At 43.4% G+C, this 12,503-nt stretch overlaps 1 protein-coding gene across 1 annotated transcript; it reads left to right on the top strand.

The window, feature by feature from the left end:
* Positions 1-3,947: 3,947 nt before the first annotated feature.
* On the top strand, positions 3,948-9,916 carry LOC140338887 (uncharacterized). Its single transcript, XM_072423206.1, has 3 exons — positions 3,948-5,005; positions 6,532-6,586; positions 9,394-9,916. Exons 1-3 carry the CDS (start codon positions 4,128-4,130, stop codon positions 9,862-9,864), a joined length of 1,404 nt encoding a protein of 467 aa, XP_072279307.1. The 5' UTR covers positions 3,948-4,127; the 3' UTR covers positions 9,865-9,916.
* The last annotated feature ends 2,587 nt before the right edge of the window (positions 9,917-12,503 follow it).

Raw genomic sequence — 12,503 nt, 5'->3', positions numbered from 1 at the left:
ACTCCCAGATGCAGAGGCCCAGAGTTGGAAATGATGTCAGGCAGAGCTGCCAAAATATCTGTGACGATCGAGGAGCTGACTCCGCTCACCAAGCCCCAACCCAAACTCAAAGTCAAATGTTCTCAGGTGAACCATTGACCATTTAGGGGTCTTCGGACTGAGGGGGATCAGGTGGTCTTCCTGAATTGAGAAGATCTAACCGGGCATTTGTTGCCTCTACTCTACTACAATCCAGGTGTGTCTCTGCCATCAGCCAGGATATTTGAAAATATCTTCAATGCTACAGGTGATAATCATTCTTTCACGGCGACTTTTCTCAAGAGTGAAGCTAAGCAGGGGCTCAAGACTTTAATGAGAAATCATTTGCTTAATATTTGCAGGGAGATGTCTATGCATGGGGCCCCAGATGGAGCCCTGGCATATGTTGAAGGCCTTGCCTCATCCGTGAAGCTTCCATACCTGACCTTTGCTTCGTATCTATTTCCTGCTGTCCCGCAGATCATTTGCCTTCTTCTTCATAGGTGTCTCTTACCGAGTTTACCCCGTATCTTTTATCCCTCTCTATGTCTACCTTATACAACTCTCAAATGATCTTCAATGGCAGGTGACCCTGCTTTAGCATCTAATGTGATTTCCACAAGCCCCACCACCATTACATCCCAGAATTCCCATACCTGCTCACCTCTCCCGTCAGAAGCTCAGAAATCTTCAGGGTGATTTCAAGAATCTTCTTGTTCCTCTAGGTGTTGGCGAGGAAGGGGTAGGATCCATAGTAGGACCCCGGCTCCTTTCCTTACACATAGGTGGATATGTCCCTTGTAACAGACCCTACAGAGACATCATCTCCACCACTGCAAGTTTCTACACCTCCCAAAATCCTCCAAACCCAACTAGCCAGGTCTATGGTTATTTAAAGAGTGGTGTCATGTGACCTCCCATAATCCCCCCCACCTACCCAGTCAGCAAGTATATGACCAACAGGGTGAGCTGTAAGATCTCTCATGTGACCCCGGCCATCCTCCATTCCTAGTGTAGAAGTCATGGGACGGTTATGTCTTGGTTCTGTAGGTAAGAGGGGTAAGCATTAAAAAAGCTGGAGCCATGTCCTGTGAATTGACCTATTATTATTATTGATAAACAGGATTTCTTATAGCCCCAACATATTACGTAGCGCTGTACATTAAATAGGGTTACAAATGACAGACGAATACAGACAGTGACACAGGAGGAGGGGAGGACCCTGCGCCGAAGAGCTTACAATCTAGGAGGTGGGGGAAGTATCACACAATAGGAGGGGGGATATCACTAAAGTTGGAGTTACGTATGGCGGCTGGGGTTGGGAAGGGTTAGAGCCTCGGTCTGCCTATTTTTGCAGCGTTACCTCGCAGAGAAGCTTCCCCTTCACTTCTCTATAGGGCTTCTCTGGGGCCAATAGTAACATGAAATATCATTCAATTCTTTTTTCAGAACTAAATACATTTTGGGTTGAGCCCAGCGCCACACATAGAAGATTCTCTATCAACTAGGAAACTTTTCTAATGGCTACCTGGGTAAGACGCCTCCAATGGAAGCTAATATTATTGGTTTATTATTATTACTCCCTTTCAGGAAGCCCAACAACGGAGGATCACATCTTTTCCTAGGAAGTCAGAAGAAAAAACAGTAAACAGTGAGGTTAGATGAAAACCAGTGATCACTGTCAGCAGGCACTGATCACTCAGTATTGTCACTGCAAGTCAGCCAACTTCCGGATTATGCCTAACCTATGACTTCCGGTTTCTGCGTTCCACCAGGCAATAGATAATGCCAGCACGCCCTCGTGTGGACGCTAACAGAACTGCAGGTGTTGAAGCAAGGATTTTCCTTGCTTTTTCTAGTTCTCACTGCCCTCTTGTGGACATGAGATGAATTGCAGTTGATAATATTTACAGTACAGAGCCTTTCTCCATGTTCTGTGTTACAGTACTGCCGCCGTGTGGCCGTACTAAGAATTGAAGGTTTGTTTTTTTTTTTTATTTTCTTGTGCCACACTCTCCTTGTGTTGCTACTGTGGCCACTTTCAATTGCAGGAAATGATCAGCAATGTAGAGATCTATCCTATATCATTTCCAGTACAACACTGCCATCTTGTGGCCACTCATAGTGTTTGCCGGTGGTGATTAGCACCTTTAAAAACAGTTCTGCTATTCTGTGTGACGACACCTCCCCTTGTGGCCGATAGAAGGAATATCAGGCATTGCAACCCTTCATTCTCTTCCATTTAGTGTAATAGCACTGCCCTGGTGTGGTCAATATGAAAATTGCAGGTAGGGTTAAGCGCAGATCAGACTCGTCTTGCGATTTTGCAGAACAACACTACCATCGTGTGGCTATCAGCTGGAGTTGCAGACATTGATCGGATCTGCGTGGTACAGTTTGTGTGATAAGCACTGCCCCGGTGTGGCCTATATAAAAAATACACGTAGGGTTCAGTGCACCACAGAACCGTCCTGCTATTTTCCACGAGAGCACTGCCATCGTGTGGACAGTAGGATGAGTTGCAGGCAACGATCCGCCTTGCAAGCATGTGACCTGCTGTATATACTGTGTTGTGATTCATCACTGCCCCCGTGTGGCCGATATTAAAATGGCATGTAGAAAACCGCGCAGCATAGAAGCTTTTTTCCTGTATAATGCATCGAAAAAACCCTTTGTCAAGATATAGGATTGGTACGACATTATCACGTAGAAAATTTATAACAGTAACTTGGATGCTGGGCTAAGGAGGTTCCGGTCCCCCTCGGTCTCCTATAAAATGAGCAGCAGTAACACAATGAGATCACTAGACGGCGCCATTGATTACTACATTAAATTCATCATTTTTTACAGCGAGAGCCTGTATGTCGCTTCCTTGTTTTGCGTTCCAGCATGATAACAGCTGTGCGTTCCAAAAGCCGGATGTCGCTGTAGATATCTTTCCTCGAATCCCTTCTCTTTAGTTCCGCATTTTTCGTTTCTCGCCGGCTCGCAGGAATTGCCGCTGGAACGCAAACCCGGAAGCTTAGTGGACCGCACAGATGAGTCCAGGTGGAACGCACAACCCGGAAGTCTGCCTTTGCAGACAGGAAGTGTTTTTTCTCCTTATTTATTGGGCGCCCTGTACATAGTACATATGGTGAGAAGGAAGATGTGAGAGCTGCTGGTGTCATACAGGTGACACTGTGTTCTACCTGGGCTCTGTAATCAAGAATCTCATCCCAATTGACATCAATATCCTGGAATGCTGACTTCTTAGTATATCAGCCAGATACAGTTTATGTATGGTGTAAATGTAACAATGTTAGAACCAGTTTTATATTGTCCTTTCATAGTTATCTTTTCATTATTCTAGGTTAAACAGACATTAGAGGGCTCAACTGATTCATCTCTAATCACCCGGAAAGCCGCCATCAGGGAGGACCCAATCGTAGACGATGGAGAAGGGCCGAAGTCACATGACCGAGAGGATATTAAACCTCACCCTGGAGATCATCTACCTGCTGACCGGAGAGGTGAGGAGGATTCTGGGAAGGGGGGAGAGTCACATGACATTTCTCCAATCTCTAATGATAACACGTAGACCTGACCGAAGGGGGCAGGAGGATTCTGGGAAGGTGACATCATGTTTAATACCCTGTTTCCCCGATGATAAGACACTGTCTTATTTTTTTTTGAAGGCCAAAATATGCTCTAGGGCTTATTTTCAGGGGGATGCCTTATTTTCGGGGAAACACGGTAAATAAATACCCTGTTATTAAACTGCATTGAGTGTTCTCTTCAGAATTACATTTTCTCAGTGTAGGTCTAGTGTTGGACATTATAGGTTTAAAAATCAACTTTGCTCTTATTAAACAGGACTGTTCCATCATCACAAACTCCGGAGAGTGTTTGGTAGCCAGCAGCCGACTCCGAGTGTCCAGACCACTTTAGATTTCGAAGACAAAGACGACTTGTACTTATGGGAATCCATAAGTCCTTCTCAATCAATCATTTCAACGCCTGTAAAGAGAACAGCATATACAACAGTTCCTTTTAATAGGGAGCCATTCTTAGGGGAGGATGATGGAGGTTTCACTACAATATCCATCCCTGCAAGCCAATCGCAGCTCATGCCGACTTTTGTTAGGCAGGGACCCTTCTCGTGTCAAGAAGAACTCCTCCCGCACTCTGACTTTTATATGGACATGGAGGACAACCATTACACAGCTATTCAGATTAAGTTGAAGTCAGGAGGGATATCAGACTCAGAGCCGTACAGCATGGGTGATGACCTGCCGTATTCATCTATTCATATTAAGGAGGAGTCAATGTCATGCGATGAAGAGAACATTGACAACGTTGACAGTTATATCTTTGCAGATCCAGCACGGTACATGGCCCCTCAGGAGCTGCTGAATGGACCCGCTCGCTATAAACACACTCCCAAAAACTCAACACGCCAGAAAAGTTCATTCTTGGCTCACGAGGATCAGCCTGTTATATGTTCGGAGTGTGGTGAATGCTTTTCCACTGACTCCATGCTCATCTTGCATCAGATGACCCACAGGGGCAAGAAAATTTACTCCTGCCCCGAGTGCCGCATGTGTTTAAGCAACAATACCTATCTAATGGTGCACATGAATTCACATACTGACATAAGAATCTATGCCTGCTGCGAATGCGGAAAACGGTTTACTACCAGGCAGGACTGTGTCAAGCATGAGAACGCTCATACGGTGAGAAAGCCTTATATGTGCACCGAGTGCGGCAAGGTCTTCTCCAACAACTCCAACCGTGTCCGTCACCAAAAGATCCACACAGGTGAGAAGCCCTTCTCCTGCTCAGTGTGCGGAAAGAGTTTCAGACGCAAGACGCATCTCACCATACACAGCCGCATCCACACAGGGGAGAGGCCTTTCACGTGCCAAGAATGCGGGAAGTGTTTCAGTTGTAGCGCCCACCTCACTGCACATCGCCGGATCCACAAGAGGGAAGCCATCTACTTGATGTAAAAGAAAGGAACCTGTAGAGAAGCCTACAATGTCTCAGTGTTAAAAGGAAGAAGGAAACTTCAGGAGGAATGGCCCTTGTCTATTTTGAACACAAGACCGGCAACACAAAGCTTGCTGAATATCAGAGAGAATTCTGATAACAGAAGCTTCATCAATTGCACCTTCATGGGTTGGGAAATGTAAACCTGAATCTTAGACTTCACCTAGATGGACCAATAGTTAACCCCAACCAACCAAGCCATGGCATAGTTTGGGAACACTACAGTATTTGGCTACTACCAATGTGTCCTAACAAAGACTTTCATTATTCTAAAGAGGAGAATTTGTAGACAAATGGAAAATAGGGGGATCATAGCAATGCTGCCCTATATCAAATATCATATATTATAAAATATATTTAACTCAGCTGATCGTGTTGGGCTGGGTTTATCATTGTAGGAGATGTTTCTTATGTAACTCTCTTCAGGCACGCACTATGGTTCCTGATTCTTGGTTCTCACCACCTGCTGTTACTTTGAGGAGAAGTTCCCTCTCTCGTCATTCCTCTCTCTCTCCTTTCTTCTTCACGCTGGATTCATTCTAAAATATGCAGCATGTTTCTGGAGAAGCTGGAATACACATAGGTTGGTAGGAAGACCCAAAACAGAGTTAAGAATTCTGTTAGTGAGATATTACTGTTTGGATATCCAAGAAGCAAGGAGACTGAGCCCCCTAGATCCAAAGATTACTTTCAAAATAGCGAAAAGATGAATTGAAATTGTTTCATAGTCATTCAGTGCTTCATTAAGTAGAGTCTGATGAATTAAATTTTCTTTATACACTCAAGTATAAACCTTTTTTTTTTTTTGCCCTCAAAATGCCATTAAAAAACAATTTTGCTTTATACTTGAGTGACACCTAGTGGCATGTCCTGGAATGCATTTTTCTCTGACAAATCAGAGCTGTCAAGTTAAACTGTTTGTAACAAACTACCAGTGGCCAACAACAATGCTCAAAAAAAATTTTGAGAACAAATGACCCATCATAACTAACTCAAAATTACAAAATACTTTAACCTGTAACAAGTGGAGGAAACAAATACATACCGTATCCATGTGATTTTAGTTTTATCCCTTTTAAAAAAAGTTTTCAAAATAACACACCATGGATTAGTTTATCTACTTTCATTTTATTGACATTTCTATTGATCGCTTTTTTGAACATTTTGATCAGCGACGGCTATATTTATAACTGAGTCAAAGTATTTTTCCTGTTTCTTTCAGGTAAAGGAAGATAGGGAAGGTTTATATTCAAGTATATACTTATCTAATTTTCCTAGATGAGGCAGCAGCTAAGCAACTGTGGATTAGCACTTATTAAAGCTGGCTTTAACTCCAGGAAAAGAATGGCTTCTGTAGGATCTCTGTTTTTTAACCTGTCTTTGTTGGGTGGACTGCATCATATGTTCTTGTATTTAGATTGTGATCCTGAACATGACCTCCAGTTCAAGGCCCTGTAAAAAAAAACTAGCTCCATCTTGAAGGTCTAAAACTATAAGGCCAAAACTGGATTCCATTAAACAAATTCAGATGTTTTGGGTAAAGGGCCTGTTTATACTGCAGACTACAAAGACATTTTAGGTAGTTGTGTGCTGTCAACCTTGTGGTCCCAGTTTGGTTAGGGCCCTTTTCTTGTACCCCATGACTGTGCCTCTGTATACATGGCCAGCTCCGGAAAGACATGGTGTGATGTGGAGGAACTCGAGTGTCCAGCAAAGGGCCCTAACCTCAACCCCACTGAATAGCTTTGGGATGAAGTGGAACATCATTTGTGAGCCTGGACTTCTTATCCAGCAATCATGGATCTCACAAATGTTAATTTTTTAATCATTGGGCAAATATTTACCAAGAAAACAAAAGAAAAGCTCGTTTGAGTATACAGGGGGTGAGGGGTAGACGACAACTTCATAATAACACTTGTGGTTTTAGAATGGGATGTCCAACGATCATGATACGATGGTCGGGTCCACAAACATGGGGCTGAAATTTGTACCACTGTTGTTTATTGCCAATTTAATGTTTTTTTTAGAATCCTAAAATATAATATTGGAAACTGTTTTGTAAATTATTTCCTCATGATTTCATATTTAAGTAGCCAGTCAAAAAATATACAACCTTTTCTACAAAGCCTAATGACTATTGTTGCCCTTTTGGGTAGTTGCCATAATGCGATTGTTGAGAAGGCTTTTGCTAAGTGATTGACCCAATGTGCTTTAGAAACAGTAAGGACGTAGTTAGTGTTACCTCTTCCTCACTAAAGCCCAAGTGTCTCTCCCCTGCGCATGCGGGCAGTTCTGACGCTGGGCGTGCCTCTGTTTCTAAGCTTTATCAATTCTGTCCAATCCGCTGGCCAATCAGAAAGTAGCCTCTTGATCAGCCCTGGCTATTTAGCTAGCTCACACACTGCACTCTGTGTTCGTGCAACAAGTCTTCACTCACGCCGAGTCCCTAGTTTTGTGTTAATGACTGTACACCTGTTGCTTAATCCAGTGTTTCCTGTGTCCAGCTCCTGTGTTAACCCCTCGTTGTCCAGTCTGTTGGTTTCCAGCCAACTTCCCTGTGCTGTTCCTGTCTGCCTGGGGATATCCCTGCATCAATAGAACCTCCTGCTGTTTCCAGTGTCTCCAGTGTTCCCTGTGCTCACAGTGGCCTCTGTGTCACTAGTGTCTGTCTCCTGGATCCCTGGCAATTGACCCCTGGCGTGTTACCTGACCTATCTTGCTTGCTGCCTGCCTCATCCCCGGCTTTTCTTGACTATTGACGTGTCTTGCCCACCTTGGTGTGCCCAAGGACCGCAACCTGGCAGTAACCAGCGGCGCAACATCCTCACCATCAGAGAAAACCTGGTTACTGCTTAGACTCTGCACCTTGGCCCTTCTCAGGGCTCACACCCACTCTGTGCAAGCCGTAGCGCCTTCTAGTGGTCCTGTCTCTCTGCGTGGCAATTAGTTGCCTTCCTGGAAAATAGCAAGGATACGGGATACCCGGTTATTCTTCTGGATCGAAAAATGAGGCTATGGCAAATGTATTGAGTACTGGTTAAAAGTAGACTCCAATCAAAATTAAGTATACAGAAAGTGCAGTCTATGATAAGTTCAGAATGAAACGTGGCGGTGAGCATTTGGTTTCCACTTGAGGCATTACAGGAAAGATTTGATCTCCAGCCTCCAAAGGAACTTTAACCAGTCCGAGGATACATCAGCCCATTAGTACCCAACCAATGCAGTTGGCATTTGAGTAGAAATAATCTTAATGTTCTTATAGTTGCCAGTGGAAAATGTATGACCCGCCATTTATGTTGACAAAAAGACTGCCTAATCCTAGTTTGATCTAGACAATAAACCAACACTAGTCCTGCTTTAGGTCCTGACATTAAAATATTCCAATCAGTTTTGTTAACTGCAACTTTCTGGGTGAAAGTAATGGCTCTAGGTTAGTGTATACTATAGAATTAGGAGTTAGGTTGTGAGTTGAAGAATGGATTGGGAGTTGACTATGAGGCTAGGGTTAGATGCTGGTTATGGTTAGGAGATAGAATGAGAATGGAGCTAGGGTTAGGCATAAGGTTTATTACAAGGCTGTGGTTAAGCTTTAGGTTAAGTACGAGGATAGGAATTGGATTGAGTAAGAGGCTGGCGTTTAGACTTAGTATGAGTTCAGGGCTTTGATTAGTAGTTAGGTTGAGGTAGGGCTATGGTTAGGCATTAGGTTGGAAGCTAGGATTTAGATTTAGCTTCTGGGTTACAGACTAGTGTTGGGGTTAGTCTATCAATATTAGGCTAGGTTTAGATGTACATTTGTGAATTAGAGTCTAGAGTTACGACTTAGCTTGTAAGTTATATGCAAAGGTTTTGTAGTTGGGTTGTGAGACTGATATGGTAAAGGTCAAATTAAGCTAAATGCCAGGACTAGGACCATCGGTTGTAAAATATGGGGCCAAGATTAGGTTGTGAGTTGGAGACTAGGATTTAGGTGTGTGTAAAGGATAAGGGTAGAACTTGGGTTGTGAGTTGGCAAGAAACTTTGTTTATTTGTAACGGTAAATGGTCAAGGTGGTTTTCTTTTTTCACTTTGTTGAATCTCGTACAACATAACTTGAAGTTCTTAATTTAGTTTTTAAAAGTCCATTTTTCTCACTAAAAAGCCCCCGCCTAGAGGTTGTTGGTCCCAGAATATGTTACAGTTTTTTGTTTCAATCATTTTTTTTTGAAGTTTTGCATTTTTACAACAGATGAACAAGAAACAATAAAATAAATACAACACAATATCAACAGAAACATGTTGCTTCTAAACTTTCCAAAGAACAAAATAAGTGTTAACGGGGTCCGGGAAGGGGTGTGTGAAAGCGCTCGTACCTTGCAGATCACCAGAGAATGCACGCCAGTCAGAGCCCCTTTGCCTGCCCGGAGTGTGGAAAGAGCTTTACACGTATGTCATTTCTTCTTAAGCATCGGAAGGGTCACACTGGGGAGCGCCCCTTCCCATGTACCGAGTGCGGCAAAAGCTTCAAAGACAAAATGACACTGGTAAAGCACATCCGGACCCACACCGGGGAGAAGCCATTTCCGTGCTCCCACTGTGACAAACGTTTTACCCAGAAAGCCAATCTGATGAAACACGAGCGTGTTCACACTGGGGAGAAGCCATATGCCTGTTCAGAATGCGGAAAAAGCTTCTCACACAAATCCAATCTGGACAAACATTGTCGCATTCACACAGGAGAAAAACCCTTTCAATGTACAGATTGTGGGCGGAGCTTCACACTGAAATGGACACTTATGAAGCATCAGAAGACTCATACCAATCCGCAGGAATGAATTGTGATTAGGGTGCTTGGGATCTCCAAGCACTAATAAATCTCTTTTTCTATGTGTTGGGTTCCTCTCTTGTTCTTGGTCTTACAGTCTGTAGGGGCATTCTTTTCGTGATTTCTAATTGGCTGAGGAGTGAATTCTCCTTTTTGGCCTCAGCCAATGGGGAAATGAAAATTGATGACTGCTTTCGCTATATACAGTGACATTACATTAATACAGTAGACATCGGACTGTCCGAAGTTCCATTAATACAGTACAATACTTACCTCAACACACAGGCCAGTACTCCGCAAGAAGTGACGAGCAGGGACATCCCTGCTGCCTTATCACTTCTTCGGCTCCACTTCTTTTGTGTCGGATGTCCGCGGGTGCGGCGTGTGGAACGCTGGCAGACGCCTGCCTACAAGGCCACCTAGAGTCCCCTAGGAGAATTTTTTTTTTTTTTAACTGGGCCAGTTATTACGGGAGCCAGATAATCGAGAGCCTACTGTAATTTACATACAAGGTTACAAGTCACAAAGGTTTACCAAGAAAAGGATCCAGTTGGTTTATATAACAAAGGTGAATGATTAAACAGCAATATTGTTTGCAAATTTAGAAGTCACATCTTTGTTAAGTACACATAATTTATATTATAAGTATTCCTGAAAACATTTACCCGCCATGTCTCCTGGTAAGACAAATATAAGCATCTCATGAGTGGTCTGACCTTCCGATCTGTTCATCAACTTGATTTGCCCTCAACCAATAGAAGACAACATTAGCTTCCTAGAAGAGGTGCTCCGAACTGTAAAATTTTAAGTCTGATAGGATCCAATAAGATTGGTCAAATAATTAAAGTTTGATTTTCTTTTATTTTTTTTTAAATGCCTTTTTGTGACTGTTCTCCCTGGTGGAAAATCACTAGCAATGGTTACTTTAGCCAATTTTGGGAATCTCAGCATGGGGACAGTCTGAATCCACGTTGTCTGTTGTGCTGTTCATGGTGGTGGTGCTAAGGAGGTTTGTGGTGGTGTTGGTACACATACTCCTTGGCTCAGGAACAGGTCACCAAATCAGGATAGAATCATTTTAATAAACATCAATGGCTTAACACTAGTGGCTCCATTCCACCTGCTTTACTAAAAACTCCCACCAACATGACACTCGATGGTGGACAAGACAGCACCATGACTGCATATTCAGACAATTCTGGTAAAACATCCAATTTCTTGGCCCAGTATTTAGTTTGAGAGTTAAGTCATTGGCACTTTGGGACAAGCCAGACATCATACCATCTTGCCTATCTGATTTTCTAGCTTCCCACCTTTATGCTGCCAAAGTGGCTGGAAAATAGTTGGCCATCATGCCCAATAGGCTGTAATTGGCCCTGCTCGGCCATGGTTTGTGTACAAGCAAGCATACAACCGGCCATTGTTGGCCAATTCGCTCCCTCTGACCCATATGGTAGACCCTTATCTTTCTCCTCAACTTCAGTGTGACCCCATAGATATCTAATAGAGTGGTGAAGACCTGTGTCATCTCCTAGCATCGCACCATACAACTTCTCCTCAAGTACCTCCCCCTTCTCTTTCTCCTCCTCATTTTCTTCATGTAGCCACTTCCCTTTACCTCCTGCTATTGTGAACACTGCTCATAAAAGTCCTACTCCCCATTAACTTCTTCATGTTCGTGAGGCAAAGGATCAGAGTCTTTCTTCCGTTCCCTATGCTGCAAACGTTACGAGAAGCTCTGCTATGCAGATGCTTTAGTAGAGGTCTACATACAAAGGACAAGGTTGGCTTCCTAGAAGAGGATTCTTAGAAATTTCAAGTCCAGTTGAAGTTAAGTAAAAAATTCTGATCTGTATCTTTAACCAAAATAATCTAAAATTTGTCAAGTTTGACCTTCAGCCAAATGTAGGCGGGAACGGCCTTTGTAAATTTGGCAGGCGAGAATGAATTTTTGGGACCTGCAAGACCAATCATTTATGAATGGAGCCCTGAGAATCCTCCTCTCAATGAGAGATCACCGGGCACTACAGGTTAGAATAGGGGCTTGCCTGTAGTGCCCGGGGATCGCTTACTGACAGGAGGATTCCCACGGCTGTATTTTTAAATGCAGCCATGATAATCCTCCTATAGTGATTTCCAATGGTTTTCCGAACCCATCGGAACTTCGAGGAAATTTTCGCAAGAATGCCATAGCCATTCTCGCTCTTCCCTAGTGCTAAGTGTTTGGACATCCAAGATTCCACAACAACCCCTTCCTACTATCAAGTTTCTGGAGGCCTTAGAAATTATTTTTGACATGTCCACTGGTTTGTGGCTTCTCAATGGGGCCCCTGAGAAGTGTACTACTTCTCTCTCTATCCATCCATCCATTTGGGATTTGAGCTATGTAGACCTGAAAGAGCAAGGTGCATACATGAAGAAGTTTTAATGTAAATTGTTAAAACAGAGTAGAATTAAAGTTTCTGCTGGCTAGCTGGTAAGCCTGCTACCGTGTTTCCCTGATTTTAAGACATCCCCATTAAATAAGCCACCCCCCATTTTTGAAAAAATAATTAAAATAAGACACTCACCCGTGAATAAGACATGCTCTGAGATCCGATCCTGTGTGTGTGTCTCCTTGATGCTGGCTGCAGCACGTGTCTGCTCCTG

This window comes from Pyxicephalus adspersus, chromosome 10 (assembly GCF_032062135.1).
Source record: "Pyxicephalus adspersus chromosome 10, UCB_Pads_2.0, whole genome shotgun sequence".
Classification (NCBI taxonomy): domain Eukaryota; kingdom Metazoa; phylum Chordata; class Amphibia; order Anura; family Pyxicephalidae; genus Pyxicephalus; species Pyxicephalus adspersus.
Note: the sequence above shows the minus strand (reverse complement) of the source record. Positions and strands in the feature narration are given on the sequence as shown.